The sequence below is a fragment of the Cyrtonyx montezumae genome, unplaced genomic scaffold (genome assembly GCF_038088225.1).
Source record: "Cyrtonyx montezumae isolate F1298 unplaced genomic scaffold, pur_monq_1.0 scaffold_8, whole genome shotgun sequence".
Classification (NCBI taxonomy): Eukaryota; Metazoa; Chordata; class Aves; order Galliformes; family Odontophoridae; genus Cyrtonyx; species Cyrtonyx montezumae.
The window spans coordinates 12,355,954-12,373,614 of NW_027072089.1; the positions used below are offsets into that span (position 1 = coordinate 12,355,954).

Sequence of the window (17,661 nt, forward strand, 5' to 3'; positions counted from 1 at the left end):
AATAGCAATTGAGTGCAAATGCATTAATCACTGGTGCAGTTACTGAGGAAAGCCATGCAAGAGTCCAGGGGAGGACCAAAGATATAAGAGGGCAACAGAACTGTTCCCTACCACATACCTGCATGGTCAAGTTCATGGCTGTGGCATAAACACTGCTACCTCTTACACTCATAGCAAATTATGCTTGACCTCAAAGTCTGTATGTCTGCACAATTGCACTTAGGACTTGTTTGCACACTGCACTAGGTGAAACTACCACCTTCAGGCTCTGTATCCTCTGGGTATCAAGTTCATGGGCCAATTTGTCAGGCAAGATGCAACAAGATGAAGCTAAATATTTTGCTTAATACTTTACAAGAAAGCTCCAAGTCACATAGATTTTCCTTTATACCACCACTACCCCCCATGGCAGGCTGCATCACAACATTTGTTAATGTCACTCTGTCTCCCAGGTTAACTTGCTATAAAAAGAACCCAACACACCCTCTAATGCGCTCCTCACAAGTTGTTTATCCTTTCTTGAACCAAGTTATTGCACACCTGTTAGTGCACAGATTAGGAAGAGGTACACAAAGAGCATCACAAGATTGGGTGTTTTCATATTTGGAGTTGGCAGACCCTTTAACCTCCCATTAGTTTTAGCCACTATAATCTATGCTTTTAGAAAAAGAAATTAAACCATTCTAGGAAAAAATATTTTTGATCACTTAGAGTTTATTTACCTAATTAAGTTATATTACAATATATACAGTTTCTATTTACATAAATGTGTTTCTAATAAGTGAAGCACCATCTGATACAGTTAGTATTTTAAAGGAATTTACAGAAGTTTTATTTTTGCATACAAATACTTATATCTACAGACACCCATTGGTTGGAGCCAAATTCTCCTAAGTCACTTCAGCGAGTTTGGATTAGGCTGCTAATAAAGCTGCTAATAAAGCTACAAAAGACAAATTTATGGTTACCAGCTATCAATCTCCTACACTTCAAAATAAGAGATCTTAGCTATGTCATTTCTGAGGCTATGTGCAAACTAATCCGTCAGAGAAAGTCAAGAAGTACAGACTGAAGGTATTTAATAAACCACAAGAACTCCACACTCTCATCAGTATGATTTTTACAGTTATCAGAAAGAATTTAACTAGAACAGAAAGAAGAAGGCTATGCTGTACACATTATGCAAAGTGAAGGTAAGAGCTTGGAAGCTTTTGTGACATACTATCATGCATTCCCCAAGGAATCCATTATTAAAAAGCCCAGTCTTGTGGCTACTGAAAACTGTGGCACAGTCCCCAAACTCAGGGAGAAAGATCAGCTGTTGACTTCTAAATTGTTATGCCACTGTCAAGAAAAAGAAGGCTCTGTCCAAGGTACAAAATCTCCTTCAAGTGAATAAAAGACATCTGGAGGGGTGAAATGTCATGAGGTATTCAGCAAAGTACAGGAGAAAAGGCACTCAGACTGTTTTGAAATAATCTCAGATGTTTTACACATGCAATCGTTACATTCACCTGATTGTGGGTCAAGTTTTGTACAAACTACATACCTTATGGGCCACCTAAACTATACATTTCATATTTTTGCTTCGCTAGACATGGGATCTAATGGCTGGAAGAAAGCATTGTTACTCTGAGGACAGTTACCGTGACAGACACAGGTATTAATCAACATCATTGGCTTTTTTAGGAATTTGCCCTGAGGACAACGGAACTCAACTTGAATCGTTTTGGTGTTGTGTGGGGTACAGCATCGCCCATCGTTGCAGAGGCCACAGTAACGAGGTCTGTAAGTCTGCACACTCGTGCAGTTCTTGTATTCAAAACGAACAGCTTTCAAGGACTTCTTTGTTCGGATACATTTTTTTCCTTTCTAAGAGAAATAAGAAAATATATTAGAGATATCACTGCATAGAAGAAGAAAGCAGTTAAAAATTGACTTGCAAGGATATAGGTCTACTCCAAAAGCTTCCATTTGCTGCCTTTGCTAGGTCTACTCCAGTAATACATTGCAGCTACATCAGTAGTTTCTTACCAGTTCTCACTCCTGCAGAATTTCTCCTCAACACCAGTATGTCATTAAGATAGTAACAAATGACCAATAGTTAAAGCTTTGTTTTCTCAACTGAGACAAGACAAGCTGACATTCATTATGAAACTCTACCCTAATGGAAAACTTCTCAAGCAACTGTAGTTCCATACGAGAGAAACAGGAAGACAAACAAGCAAGTTACAGAACTAAATTCAGGAAAAGAAGGCTAAAACAGAAGTACTGCTCAATTGTTGTGACCCAAGGCAGAACCAGTTTTATCCACGTTACTCTTAACAGATGCTTGTCTAACCCATCCTAGGAAGCCTTCACTGGACAATCCTAATGGTTCACTATGCTTACTGCTTGGAAGGTTTTCATTCTCTCCAATTTTGTGCAGACTAAACTCACCAAATCTCAACATATCTCCCACAGAGTCATAACAAGCTGCAATATCTCAGCACAGTTATGAAAACTTGCATCATTTCCCTGGCTTGCAGTAAAAGTGCAAATTTTCTTTAGAACAGATTTTCTAGACCTCTGACCATTCCTGTTAATTTCCCCAGTTCTTTCCAAATGTCTTAGATCCTTCTCCAAACACAGGATTCAAAACTGCACAGGGAATTCAGCAAAGGTCTTAGCAATGCTTTCCAACACAAGAACGTTACAAAACAAATGGTCCTCTTCCCTACCTACATTATTCTCACTGACAGCAAAACTTGTATAACGTCTAGAAGGAGCTGAAATCAGCTCTCTTAGAAACTTATTTATTACTGCTTAAGTGCCAGTGTTGGGTTTGCTTTTGGCAAAACATCAAAAGGATTAAGAAAAGATTTAGTTTACCCAAGTAGATTCACACATTTCTCTGCACTTCTACAATGCTCAGCAGACTAGAAATATGACGTATCCACTCTGCGTACGCAGTGTGTTTGATCTCTCACACCTCATACAATGTGCAGCATAGAGCTGTTGAGCATACATGACAAATGTAATGCTTTGGAAAAACAAAGAGTTTGCTGCAGATATGCTAAAATACATATACACTTGTGTCTAGAGTATTTTAGATTGACGAAGTGCCACCTTGGAAATACAGCTGAAGAGATGCTGCTCTCGTCACTGCTCAGGGCATACCTTATCTGATGGCTCTTCATTTTCACAAGGTCTCATCATGCAAAGCCGTGTCTGCTTCACCATCTCACACTGCTGATTTCTGTTGGTAACACGGGTAGAAAAGCCCATTCCGCAGCTTTTGGAACAGGCGCTCCACTCCGTTGTCTGTTCGATACAATTGGCACTTGAATCAGACACGTCGATCCCGAGCGTGGCCTCCTGTCTGTATGCTGCAAACAAGACACTGCAGAACTTCACTATTAAGAAAAACTTAACAGAAAGAACAGTATCTAATTGATCTCCACCACATCTGGGATGAAACATGAAACACAGACAGGTCTAAGACTCGTACTTTAGGAACTACAGTCTGCCTGTTCAGCTGTCCTGGATGCCTACTTCCCACATCTAAAGGTCAGTGTAAAGGTGTAGGTCATCATTATCAGCAAAGTTGTTAGTTTAGTTTCAGTACATTTGAGTACATAATTCTAAGAATTATTATCAATTTTTAAATACTTCCAAGCGCTACTTCAACAACTACTTAGTCTTCTTTCTTTCCAAAGGAAATACGTCACAAATTTGTTCTAAAGCTGTCACAAGAATATTTATATTAAGTATGATTTAAGAGGTCATATGCTTTATCTAAACTAATAAACAGCAGGGAAGTAAAGTGCTTTAACTCCCGCAGTCATAAAGTCACTCAACTTTGTCAGTTATTGACAGACTATGATGGGAAGGAAGGAGGGAGGAGAGGAGAAAGGGAAGGTGGGAGGGAAATTCCTAGTTGCCAGCTCTGATCACTGTTCTGCCCTCGTGGATGTGTTAAGCTCCATTCTGCAAACACTGCTAACTGTAGTTCGGTTCGGTTGTTATCACAGTAGTAAAGAGAATGAGGCAGCATGACCGAGCTAGTCACATGAATCTTCCTGTGTCATTCCCACAGCTTCGGGTGTTAAGCTCCTCTACGAATGTATTTTCATCTTTTGCAAGGTAAAGCTCCAAAAAACGTGGCCTCCTATGATGAGTGGCCATTGACACGAAAGAATCCAGATAATCAATCTCTAGGTATTTGATCTAGGACCAGACTCAGTGCCTCATGTACTGGTTGGCAACCCTCCCCACAGCAGAGGATGCTGGAACTACATGATCTTTAAGGTCCTTTCCAATCCAAGCCATTCTATCATTTGCCTGTGACTATAAAAAGAAATATATAAAAATAAAAATCAAAGAAAATGAAAGACAGTGGAAAGATGGCAAGCTTTTCATTTATACCCTATGTGCCTTACATCTGACTCACTGTAGCACTCTGAAGTCACTAGAGCTTTTCTTCCTGAATCCTTCTTTAATGCTTTTTCAAATGGATTAGCTGAGTTTCAGCGTAAGTAACTGCTTAACAGCACAAAGAGCAGTGACTGGAAGAGAATGCAGTGCCCTCAAATCTCAGTAAAAGTAGCTTATGAAAATTCATGTTGAACTGATAGACTCCTTTTGAAGAGGAGGGAGGCATAATTCAGAAAGAAAATAGGCAAAAATATTATGTAGCTTAATTGATTTAAGTTATAAAAGCATTTGATGAGTTCTGTGTTTTGGAATGGCAATTTTTTCCAGATCCACTTGTAACTACTGCTTCTCCAAGTAGTTCATAATGCTTTTAATGCCAACAATAATGATGAGAGCTCTAGCACAGACAGACAGGAATTTGCTGGCATTTAAGCTTCCGTGCTGACTACTTGTAATAGCTGGGGAATTTGGGGGGGGAAACGGTCTTTTGCAGACTAAGCTGTAACGTTGGTATTATGATGTAAGATATTCTTGCAGAGCAAGACTACAGTTTTAATTCTGAGGGGAAAATAATGTTTGGAGGATTATGATCTTGTTCCACTCACAGAAGTACCCTGCACCAGATAAATGGCAATTCCAGAACTGGAAACTAACTCAGGCTAACTGATCTAGATGTAGGTGTCCCAGTTCATTGCAGGGGAGATTAAAGGTACCTTCCAAACCAAGTGATTCTATGATTCTATATTTTAAAACAGTGATGCACATGCATCCTCTGAGCATCGTTTACCTGTCAACCTCTGCCTTTCTTCATAACCAGCGGTGCACTTACTGGTCACTCTAGATGAGAAATAAGAAAAACAAAACAACAAGAGAAAACGGCAAAAAGCAGCCGCGTCTTAGACTTTGCAACCCCAGGGATACTTCCAGCACATCGCCTTCTCCTCCTAACAGCTGTGATCATGAGTTTTAGTTCCTCACCGGCCATAGCAAAGCCTCCCAGGAGCACTTCATCCCTGGGCTCACAGACCCACTTCTCACAGCACTCTCCGGGGACTTCGATCTTCCTCGGGAAGGGGCAGTCTGGCCCGGGGAGCAGCAGGCCCAGGTTGCAGCGGGGCAGGCAGCCGATCTGCCCGTCTCGGCAGGTGCACTGGTACTTGCAGCTGGGCTGGAACGTCTCCCCGTTTCGGTAAATCATCCCATCGAACACGCAGTTGTCCCCTTCCAGCACTGGCGAGGAAAGCGAACGGATTTCAGCGGGAGAGGTCAACCGTCTCCCGCCCCAGCCGTCCCTCCGCACCTACCCATGCAGATGCCGGCTCCGCCGCCGTCCTCGGGGCCGCGGTCGCAGTAGAGGCCGCCGCTCTCGTCGCAGGGCAGCAGCGGGGAGCAGCTCTCTCCGCGCTGCCGGGCGCACACCAGGCAGCAGCCGCAGCCGTCCAGCACGGCGGGCACTCCCGGGGCGCAGCGCGGCGGCTCCGCGGGGCAGAGCCCGGCGCAGGGCCGGGGACACGCCGCCTCCCGCCCGCTCACCTGCGGGGACAGAGCGGCCCCGAGGGGCTCCGGGTCACGGTCCGGACGCCGGCTCCCTCTACCCCGTGCCCCGTGCCCCCCCCCCCCCCCCGCACTTGCCTCGCACGGCCGGAGGAGGAGCAGCAGCAGCAGCAGGACGGGCAGGCCGTGCCCGCCGCCCGTCTCCATGGTCCCGGCCGCCTCCCCGCCGCGCCGCTCGCTTCTGCCGGCAGAGCCATTGAGGCCACTTATATAGAAACCGGCGGACCCCCCCCCCCCCCAACACACACCCCCCGCCCCACCACCGGCAGCGTGGGACGGAGGCGGGGAGCTGCAGCCGGGCAGGGCGGTGTGCTCCGCTCCCCGCTATGCTCCGCCACCTGCCCGGCACGGCCGAGCCCGGCTTTAGGATCGTAGGAGCATAGGATCGTTAAAGCTGCAAAGACCACTAAGAGCACCAAGTCCAAACGTCAACCCATCATGCCCACTAAGCCTCAGTGCCACGTCCACGCGTTTCCCGAACACCCCCCGGGAAGGTGACTCCACCACCTCCCCGTGCCAGCACCTCACCACTCCTTCAGAGAAAAAAGTGTTCCTGATATCCAAACTGAAACTCCCCATAACTTAATAATGGCATAACTTAAGGCCATTTCCATTCTTCCTATCTCTGGTTACTTGGGAGCAGAGGCTGACCCCCACCTCACCACAACCTCCGTTCTGGCAGTTGTAGGGAGCAATAAGGTCTCCCCTGAGCCTCCTCTTCTCGTCCTTGCACAATCCCAGCTCCCTCAGCTGCTCCCCATACAATTTGTGCTCCATACTCCTCACAGCTTTGCTGCCATTCTCTGGAGACGCTCCAGAGCCTCGATGTCTTTCTTGTAGTGAGGGGCCCAAAGTGAACACAACACTCAAGGCACGGCTTCACCAGTACAGAGGGATGATCACTTCCCTGCTCCTGCTGGCTGCACTGTTTCTGATACAAGCCAGGATGCCACTGGCCTTCTTGGCTACCTGAGCACACTGCTGACTCATGTTCAGCAGTCAGGCTGTCAGCTAACACTCAGATCCTTTTCCTTTCCTCAGGACATGACTGCAGAGGCCAAGGCCCACTTGGCTCCCCACATTGAGTGGGGACCTGCACGTGTGGGCCAGAGCCACCAGTGTGCCCCATGAAGGGACAACATTATAGGGTGACACCTCTCACCAATAAATTTCATTGAGAGCAGCTCTGTGGAGAAGGACTTGGAGGTCCTAGTGGATGAAAAGCTGGAAACAAGCCAGTGGTGTGTGTTTGCAGCCTAGAAGACCAACAGCATCCTGGGCTGCACCAGAGTGGCAGCAGGGAGAAAATGGTGATCGTGTCTGCTCTGCCCTCATGAGGCTCCATCTGGAGTGCTGCATTCAGGCCTGGGGCCTCCAGCACAGAAACTGTTGTGAAGCTGTTGGAGACGATCTAGGGGAGAGCCACAGAGTTGATCAGAGGGCTGGAGCACCTCTACTATGAAGAAAGGCAGAGAGAGATGGGCTTGTTTAAGTTGGAGAAGGGAAGGCTCTGGGAAGACCTCACTGCAGCCTTCCAGTACTTGAAGGGAGCTTATAGACAGGATGGGTACTTCCTTTTTACATGGTCTGATAGTGAAAGGACAAGGGGGGTGGCTTTAAACTAAAAGAATAGAAATTTTCGTTTGACTTTAGGAAAAAAATCTTTACTCGAAGAATGTTGAGGCACAGCTGCCCAGAGAAGCTGTGGGTGCCTCCATTCCTGTACAAAGCCAAGCTGAATGGGGTCCTGAGCAGCCTGATATGGTGGGTGGCAGCTCTGCCCACAACAGGGAACTCAATGCTTTTAATGTTTTAATGTCCCTTCCAACCTAAGCCATTCTGTGATTCTATGGGAAACTACATCTGTTAATGTGTCTTGTCAGGAATTGTCTTCTGCCTGTGGTAGCCTTGGGTCTTTCTAGGTTACAGATGTTCTCTATCCCCACTTGTCTAAGGCAGATCATAGGCAACAGATTCTGTCATGGCATGTTAAAGAGAAAATATTTGAAAAACAAACAAGTTGTGGGCAGATCAGTGAAAACAGGATGCCTTTTCAGCTTAAGACATAACACAAGTGGTACACATGAACTTCCAAGGCTGATGTAGCTCTAAGCCAAAGTAATACTCAGCAGAGAACCAGCAATCGTCAGATGCAAGTTTTGTTTTTGGACAAGACTTACAATTCCTTCCCTGATGCTACGTGGCAACAGCCATGGTTTCTGGAGCAGCCTGTTGTCCCTGAGAACATCAGACTTCTCCAGCACAGAAACAAGTCACACGTTGACCATTCATGTTCTTACTCCTAAACAGCAGAGCCAGCTAAGGGGAACAGAGGACTGCTCAGTGCTGATTAACAGCGTGGGTAAGGGTTTGAGGTTATTTCAGTTATCCAGAGCTGCACAGGTCATTTCAGCTTGCTTATCTCTTCTCTTTTTTTCCCTTGCTTTTTGCCTACCACTTCTGATTTAAGCAGTTAGTGCATAGCCACTTTTTACAGTACCTTGCTTGTGAACAGAATCACTGATGCTCTTGGCCAAGCATTAAGTTTTGCTAAAAAGAAGCATTGCTTCTCCTGGAGTTTTCCCAGGAGCAGGGCTGTAAGCCAGAAGGGCACATACAAGATCTGTTTTTGCCTGTTCATGTGATGAGGTTTTCAGTGCCAATAATCATCCACAGCCACTGAAAGTTACCTTCCCTTTAAATGAGATTACTTCACTCCTAAGTATCTTCTGGTCTACAGAAAGGTTGCACCACATAAAACTTTAGAGAGTGTTAAAAACGAAAAGGAGAATATTTACTAGCATACTTAATTCTGAAAAATTAACAGTTTTATGTACATTTAATAAATTTGTTAACATCCTGTGCTCTTATAAAATATCAGTTGTAAAAGTAGGGTGATGCTGCAGTTTAGTGCAGTAGAGCCAAACACTTTTTTTTTCCAGACATTTCTGCCCTTCCGAAGCGTGTTTAATTTGGAGTCCATTGGAATTACCTGTTCTAAGATGCTGCTTCATCTTTCTAATGTGATTCTTTTTTGTCTGTACTTGTTTTACAACTTTTTTGAGGGTGACATAATTTTCTTATCACATGAAAGTACTCTTTGTTAATATTCTTCAGAGGGCAAAATAATGTTGAGGTGGAGGGGTATGCTGCTGGCTCAGCTGACAATGAATAGCACTTACTCATGCTTTAAAACTAGCAGATATGAATGAATGGTCTAGTTTCTTTGGGTTTGCTTTTTTATGTGACTGTATTGAAGTGGGTTAATATCTGGTTTGCCACCCTGGCTATGGTTATTGCAAAGAGTAATTCCTCCTAATATGTAAAGGAATCAACCATTTTGCAGGGAGATACAGCTGATGCACAGCGTTGAGAAGTGTGAGTCCAGGAGCAGAGTCCAGCAATAGAGTTCCAACTCTAAGAATAAACTTAATGGCTTTCCTGAGCCAAGGTCGCCAGCTAGGAGAGTCTTGCATGATACCTAGTAAAAGGAAAACAGGCTGGTAATTTGCAGTTTCTGTTAGGGATATAACACACATGGGTATGTAAATCACTATGTAGGGGCTGTGCAGAGCACATGCTGAAGTGTTTCCTAATCTTAACTCTAAAATTCAGCTTCTATTGCTGTAAATGCTTAAGCAAGCGAAGTAATGTGTTGTACTTAAACACTGTCAAGACACCATTCTTTTCAGATGTCTTTTCTTTCTGGAAGGAGTACAGCCTTCTGCTTTTGTACAGAGGATGTGTGTTCAAACCCAGCTACAGCTATGATATCCCACAGTGGCCACTATCAGCCTTTGCAGGCGAAGATTTCTCACTCTGGATTTCCATGTCTTCCTTGTGCTAAATCTCTGGCATGGTTCTCTGGATATGACATTTCACCACAGATCTAGCAATGCTAAATATATCACTTTCACCCAATCTGTTTACTTCTACAACACCTGATGGTTTATGGATGTTTTAACACCAACACAACCACCAGGCTGGAAGCAGAGGTGACAAATAGTACTGGCTTGACTCTTAGAGAATTTCTGATTACTGATCATATTCCTTTCCAGAAGCATCTAAGCATGTAGCCTTAAAAACATTAAAGAAATCACGGCAACATCCCTCTTTTCAAAGCTAGCCACCTGTCTAGCTTCCTGGCTTCACAAAACCCAGTTGCACAGAATTTTTACATTTACAACACAAATTTTTACATTTACAATTGCTATATTTTTCTTGAAAATACCATAATTTTGTATTTTAGCTAGTTCTCCATTTAGATGACAGCTTTAAATTCCTAACATGCTTTCAGGCTGTGAATGTTCAATGATGTTAAAATGGAAAAACTATACATATAGACACCACAGCAAATTCATATTATCAGTGTTATCAGTTTTCCATTCACACTGCACTTGACACACTAACAGCAAACCAGCAGGCTTGGTAATAAACTTGCTACCTGCGCCTTGTTTCCTCCCTAAACATGGCAGCAGTGTAAAGAGGTTCTTCAGCCACAAATGGATCTGCTGTAACTAAAAGAGCCCTATCAGTCTGAGCCGATAGAAATGCTGGAAGAAGATTTGTTAGATGTTAACTCTGTTGCTCACTTGCCTGGGTGGGTACCTAAACCACTTCAAATCAGCTCTTCCTTCCTACAGTATGCTTCAAGGTGCATACCACAGTCATTGTGTTTCAGGAGAGATCTGTCCAAGTGGAATTTCCGACATTTGTCTCTGTATGGCTAGTCTGCATGACTAGTGAGGAGTTTGGTAGACTGACTTCATGGGAGTTTAGCCTGCTCCCTCCTTGATTTCCATACACACTGCATGAAGAGCTGTCCAAACCCAAATATTTAACTGTACTTTTGAGTTTATGTTCAATATTTGGAGCTTTAATGAATGGTGTGACTGAAGGTGGTAACTACGCTGCACGTATTAGATGCTGGTGGTATTATTTCTGATGTCAGTCTTAACAACTCTTTCTCATCAAACTATTGAGAAAACTGTGAGAAGATTTCTACCTATGAAGAGGTACACAATTTGATAAGCAATCCCTTCAACATTTTATCAAGACTCAATATTTCCTATATATAGTAAAATTCCTGTTACCTTTAAGCAAAAGAGCTGCGTTCATAGAAGAGATGAAGATAGATAGATAGATAGATAGATAGATAGATAGATAGATAGATAGATAGATAGATAGATAGATAGACAGACAGATCGATCCTTTTTTGTAGAATCTAATGGGTAACATTGATACCCAGAAGATACGCAGAATAGCCCACTGGAAAGATTCTGCGAAGGAAGATGGTGCAATAATAAAAAAAAGCCCTCATGGTCTGGTCAGCATGAAAATTATCAAAGGAGAAATAATAGTTCACCGTGAGTAAAGCAATCCATTTCTAAAGACATCTGTTCATGTTGAAGCAGTTTCCTGATAATCCTGTTGCAGGGCTGCTCTGAAAGTAATATCTCCAATTTTATTATGTTGGCCCACGATGTCAGAGGCAGCAGTAGAAGTTGAGCCTTTGCACCAGCATTCTGCTATAGTTTGTTGCTGTGTGACAGATGGCAGCAGAGGGGCAGTCTGACAAAATGGTGCCTGACATGGAAGGGCATATGAAGCACGGGTGTGTCACTGAATTCCTGCATGCAGAAAAAATGGCACCTGTTAACATTCATTGGCGTTTGAATAGTGATTTTATAATCAAACAGTGTAATTGTGTTCTTTGTGTCTATTATGATTTCCATGGAAATAAATAGGACACATTGCTTACAGAGCAAGCTACATATCATGAAATGGATGATGAAGGTATGGTGAACTGGTGGAGGCCAATACAATCCTTTATGCTCTTGTTGAATATCTAGGCTGTTAAATCTTCCTCACTAGTACATACAGTGAGCTGATGACTCTTCTCTCCAGAACAGAGAGAACTGAAAAAGCAGTTGGTTTGCTCAGTGTTTAACACTGTTAGCTGGTTCATTCTCTTAAGTAGGATTAAAGGTGTAATTATTTTTCTGACAACAAATTTTTCAAAACCAATCCCTGAGATGTAGTCATGGTTGCTTTGAAATGGAGTATAATTTATTCTTCCTACTACTTCCTACTATAGAAGCATTTGTCTACTTTTTGTTCAGTACAGTGTTTTTTGTGTGGTATTTTGCAATTCTGTTTAGCCTATGAAACAATATGATCTGTTTTGCAATACCTAAGAATTGTGTAAGTGACTGTGATTTGGATTGTTTTATTTATTTATTTATTTATTTTGAGATATGCCTGCTTTACTGAAAAAATAACCTACAAAACAACAGTTTTGCCAAATTAGAAATTTGGAAAAAAATGTATTGGAAGCAAAATACCTTTATTTTAGAGATTTATCTTTTTAAAATTATTTTTAGATACAATTGAAGAAAACTTTGGAATGAAATAATATTTCTTATGAAATTGAAACATAATTTAGAAAACATCAGAATGAATTATGTGGGGACGGAGACTTGCATCTTTGCTTTTGATTCAGACACTTTTATGTACGCCAAAGAGACTCACAAAATGTTCCAGATTAATCCAGCCTTCAGATTGCACCAAAGAAGATGCCTTGATTTCTTTCTACCAGACCTATTTTAGCTGTGGACATGCTGGGAATTCTTACAGCACAAGTCACCAGGTGAAATTGCTACATATGTCTGTGTTATTTTGGAAAACAAGATGAATGATAGAATCATAGGATCACCAAGATTGGAAAAGACCTCCAAGATCATCCAGTCCAACTGCTCACCTACCACCAGTACTTCCCCACTAAACCATGGCCCGTAATACAGCAATAGGTGCTGGGTGTGGTAGTTCAGGGGTGCTGTGCACTGTGCAAGTGGAATCATAGAATCAGAATGGTTTGAGTTGGAAGGGATCTTTAATCCATCAAGTTCCAACCCCCTTTCTATAGGCAGGGACAAACCCCACTAGATCACGTTGCTCAAAGCCCCATCCAACCTGGAGCCTGAATGTCTCCAGGGAGTTGGCATCCACAACCTCTCTGGGCATCATGTTCCAGTGTCTCATCACTCTCACAATGAAGGATTTCTTCCTAATATCTAGTCTAAATGTACTCTCTTCCATTTCCCCTAGTCCTGTTGCTACATCCCCTTTAAAAGTACCTCTCCAGCTTTCCTGTAGGCCCCCTTCAGGCACTGGAAGGCCACTATAAGATTCCCCTAAAACCTTCTCTTTTTCCAGGCTGAAGAGCCCCATCTTGTAGCCTGTCCTCGTAGTGGAGATGCTCCATCCCTCTGGTCATCTTTGTGGCCCTCCTCTGGGCTTGTTCCAATAGCTCATATCCTTCTTGTGCTGTGGGCCCCAGAACTGGACTCAGTACTCCAGGTGGGGTATCATGAGAGCAGAGCAGAGGGGCAGAATCACCTCTCTTGATCTGCTGGTCATGCTTCTCTTGATGCCACCCAGGATATGGTTGGCTTTCTGATCTGCAAGCACATATTGCCAGCTCACCTAAGAATCTTAGGTTCTTAAGAAAACTTCTGCTATTTTCTCATTTACAGTTTATTCTAATTTTGAAAAAGCTATATGCTGTGGGTTCATGTGGGCTGAGATTTCTGGAAAAGAAAACAAGTGAAGTACAAATATGATATCCATACTATTGCAAATGTAGGAACAACACACATCCACACAGCTTGGGGATATCATTCCTTAGAGCAGATGCTCTGTGTGTGCAAATCTATATTTAATTCTTCATGCTATGGGATTCTCTCTACAATTACTCTCTACTCTTATGTCACAAAAACTATTATTTTGAGGATGATAGGGGATGTTACTGAACAAAGTTCTGGAGGTAACCCAGAGGTTGTACTGCATGCCACCAAAATGATGCATTTATACAAGGACTCCGTGGTAGATGTTTCATGCTATGGGATTCGGTACTCATGCATATTCTTGTTTAGAAGGGCAGTATGTTTGTGTGCATTTAGTGCCCCATACTCACATTCTTTAGTGCTAATTTCTGCTGTGTTGGGAAGAAAGGGAATGAGTCATGTGCCAGAAATGGGTCATTGATGCTTACTCTCAAAAGAATTGAGATAGTGTGTATTTGCTCATGTTATGTGATTTAAAACTTGACTAACCCTATTTATATAATTGCGTGTTGTATCTGAAATAACCAGGCTGATGTTACAAAGCAGCTAAGTTCGGTCCGTTCTACTGCTTAAGATGATAATGGACAAAAAGGACTGGGGAGATTTTCCTTCAGTTATTCACCAAGTGAAATTCATTTTGGTGCAGATGGCCAATGAAATCTTGAGGAACATATCACCTTATTATGATTTCAAGACGTTCAGAAGAGGCACATGAACAGATCATTTGGAACATACAGTATTTTGGGGGCTCTTTCTGGACAAAACAATTATTGGATGGTTGCCTCTTAGAGTGCTTTTCAGAATAGGAATACGTGTGAGCAAGATCTGCAAGAACAGGCTGGCATTTTGAAGAACCTAATGGTGATTAAATTGATGTTCTGCCATCAGAAAGTTAGCTCAGCTGAGTGGGGTTTCCCCATCTTTCTTTCCTCTCCAAAGAACAGCCGTTCTTTGAGCATGCAGAAAGGGGTATGGCCAGCTGATTCAGCTAGCTGACAGCTTCTGACACTGCCAAGTGAGGTTTGTTGCAAATTGCATGATTTAGATCTTCATGCCTGTTTCCCATATCTATGTTGGTGTCTGCCAAGAGCTGAATAATCTGGCCATAAGTAACAGAAACGTATTTTATAGATCTCATTTCATTTTGCAATATGCTTTTGTCATATTCTTTTGTGGCCATAACTGAAAAATAAAAATGTGGGGAGAACAAGCAAAACGTACAGTGTGCCCTGGGAATGAGCAGTTCCAGAGTTTTTGAATTGGGTGAGATCTGAACTAGAGGCTTCAAAACTACTGAGAGTGCAAGCCAGTGAAAACAAAGGAGAGGCAATTAAATTGGACTCTGCTAGCTTGAGCACTCCCTGTGATCTCTGCTGCTTTGTGCCACAGATGTTGAGTTAGTCTCAGAAGTAATTCTTACCATTTAAGGCTCTTAAGGTTAAAACCAGCTTTTGCTCACAGAGCAAGTTACTAACCGGTGAAGACAGAGAAGTATGAAAATCTTTTCCCTATAGAGGAGTATCCCATATCAAGCACTGACCCACTGTGCAGTAACTGAACTCCGGTAGGGGTCTGAGGAGTGTGTTACACCAGTGAGAAGGGCAAGGACAGAGAATAGCTACAGGGGGTTATCAGGAACACCTGCACAAGGTATTCCCTTCTTCTATCTGGAACAAATTTGAAGACCTTACAGTTTGAGTCAAACATACCATTTTGAACATCTCTCATTTATCTCAGTCAATAATGCATCTGTGTTTTCTCCATCACCTGTTCTGTGTTGCTGAGTCATCCGTGAATGATATTCAGGGCTGTCAAGCTGAATGCCCTTCCAGGGAACCATTCCCAGACATAGTTCCTGGATCAACTGTCTGATCTTCCCAAAATCTCCTTGTTTCTGTAAGTTAGAGCTTAAAAATATTCATAAGGAAATACTGAAGTTTTGGTCTTGTGATAGCCAAGACCTTCTATTGGCACTTCAAAGAAATTTTTTTCTCCTTTGACAGCCATATGATATCAGCATAGCATACCTTGTAGATGCATGTAATGATTTTTGCCAAAGGCAACATACCGAATCGAGCTTCACCCACCCAGAGGAGTCACTGAGTCCGAGCACTGCATCAGCCATCCAGCAAAGGAATCGAAGACGTGAGAGATGAAGAAACAATCGCTCATCTAATCTCTTTTTCTATTTTTGCTGCTTTTGTTGCCAGGGAGATATTGTATTAAAAGGAGTGGCCTACATAGTCACTTCACTTACAAGCTGCCTCACTGTAAAAACAGCATTTAAAAATAAAGATTAAAAATACTTGTAGACTTGAAAATGTTATTGTGTCATTGTTTAGCCAAGCTCAAATAATATAATACTTTCAATATTCCTTGTAAATCTGCTCCATTTTTTTTCTTTTTTTTTTCTTCTGTGTTTGTCTAAGTTCTGCCCAGATTTTCCTACTGAAACTCATAGAGCAGAAAAAGTCTGTTCAGAGTAGCATGTCTTTTTTTATATAGATAAATCAGACTCAGGGACTTGTTTATAGAGACTGCTTTAACACAGTCGATTCCATTTTCTTCCATTTTCTTTGGTGCTTCTAGAAGCTTCCAAGAATGTCTACCTCTGCTTTCCCTTTTGTGGAAATAGAAACTGAAGATGGATTCAAACCTGCACGCTTTTTCAGTGCTTGCTGATACAGTTGCTTCTGAATTCAGAATAAACACAGCGTGAATATTCATCGAGGTTAACGTGACATTCACTTCTTTAGTAAGCATTACTAAATTCAAGGAATGGGCAGAAGATCCAGACATCTGCAGTTAAAATCAGGATTACTATTTGGTCTTTTCTTCAGAGAAATGATTTGGGAGGAATGCAGGAGGTCCTGAAACAGAAGCAGAACTTCTCCGTGGAAGCAGAAAGCCCCATTCATGGGTGGGATTCAGCCTCATGCTGTGCTCCTGTGATCTCCTCTCCTTTTTGGAGAGTTCTGGAGGCACTTCCCCATGAAGGTTGTGTGGCGTGTCTTAAATGCTCTGAGGACACAGCACGGTAGAACAGCAAAGTTTCAGTAGCACAGGAAAGTCAAAAATGCATATGGCAGTGTAAGAAATAAATACAGTCATTACAGGATATATCGTGACTACTTTTCCTAGTGGCTGTTGGTAGCACATGGTGCTGCACATACCATTATGACTTGTGCAGATGGAAAGCAGTAGTGAAGATGACAGTGTAGCCTACCTGGGGGAGATTTCAATCCAGCTACTTAATTTAGAAGTTTGGTTCTAAAGGTGGTGTGACAAGAAGCTTCAGGGCAATGTTTCTAACTTCAAATGGCTGCTTCTGCCAAGGCTGGAGAGAGTGCCAGGGTGGATTTACCAAGGGGAAAGGGCTATTCAGGTGGTAGCCACCTGGTGTGGCAAATATACTGGATCTTGTGAGAACTGAGCAATTTAATCTGAAAGAAATTGGTATCCTAACAGACTAAGTGCTTGACACACATAACCACCTGTTTTGGAACCACTACAGCCTTGATGTTTTTGTGGAGGTGGGTGGGGTAAAATATAGGACTATCTCATCATATATGAATTCCTGTAAGTCGCTTTGCCCAGTCTGGACCTCAAATTCTGTTGGAAATTGAACAACATCTCATTTGAGTTTGCTCATAGCTAAATAAAAGCAGATATTAAGCAATGATGAATGTGATTTTTTTTCTAGATTATTACTGTATGTTAAGTTTTGTAATATCTTGAGAGTGTCTCTACTGAGAGTCCACACAGCTGAGGAAATAGATTGAAAATCATTCCCAATGCCATAGAAAATGAAGTGCATTGATTTTCGTTAGTGACATTCACATTTCCTCCTGGTTCATGATTTTTCAATGTGAAGTATTGACAAGAAAATTTACAAGAAGCCGGAGCACCTTGCACTAATATTCATATGTATTGGTATTTGCAGCATTTGAGCTATAATCATATACACTGAACAGGTCCCTTGACTAACTGTGTAATAAAACAGCTAGAACCTTTACAACAACGTGCGAACAACACTTGGATATAAAACTGTAGACCAGGAGTCCCA

The 17,661-nt window shown here is 42.5% G+C and overlaps 1 protein-coding gene across 1 annotated transcript; it reads right to left on the minus strand.

Moving 5' to 3' along the window:
* Positions 1 to 707: 707 nt before the first annotated feature.
* On the minus strand, positions 708 to 6,117 carry CCN3 (cellular communication network factor 3). Its single transcript, XM_065753659.1, has 4 exons — positions 5,721 to 6,117; positions 5,395 to 5,646; positions 3,160 to 3,368; positions 708 to 1,872 (listed from the first exon to the last, which is right to left on the minus strand). Exons 1-4 carry the CDS (start codon positions 6,115 to 6,117, stop codon positions 1,576 to 1,578), a joined length of 1,155 nt encoding a protein of 384 aa, XP_065609731.1. The 3' UTR covers positions 708 to 1,575.
* Between the last annotated feature and the right edge of the window lie 11,544 nt (positions 6,118 to 17,661).

Excerpts from the sequence above, each read along its gene's own strand:
- CCN3 (XM_065753659.1), bottom strand. The coding sequence starts at position 6,117 with ATGGAGACGGGCGGCGGGCACGGCCTGCCCGTCCTGCTGCTGCTGCTG. Across the intron at positions 3,369-5,394 it reads GGGAGGCTTTGCTATGGCCG|CATACAGACAGGAGGCCACG; the intron begins GTGAGGAACTAA and ends TCTTGTTTGCAG. Across the intron at positions 1,873-3,159 it reads ATGAAGAGCCATCAGATAAG|AAAGGAAAAAAATGTATCCG; the intron begins GTATGCCCTGAG and ends TATTTCTCTTAG.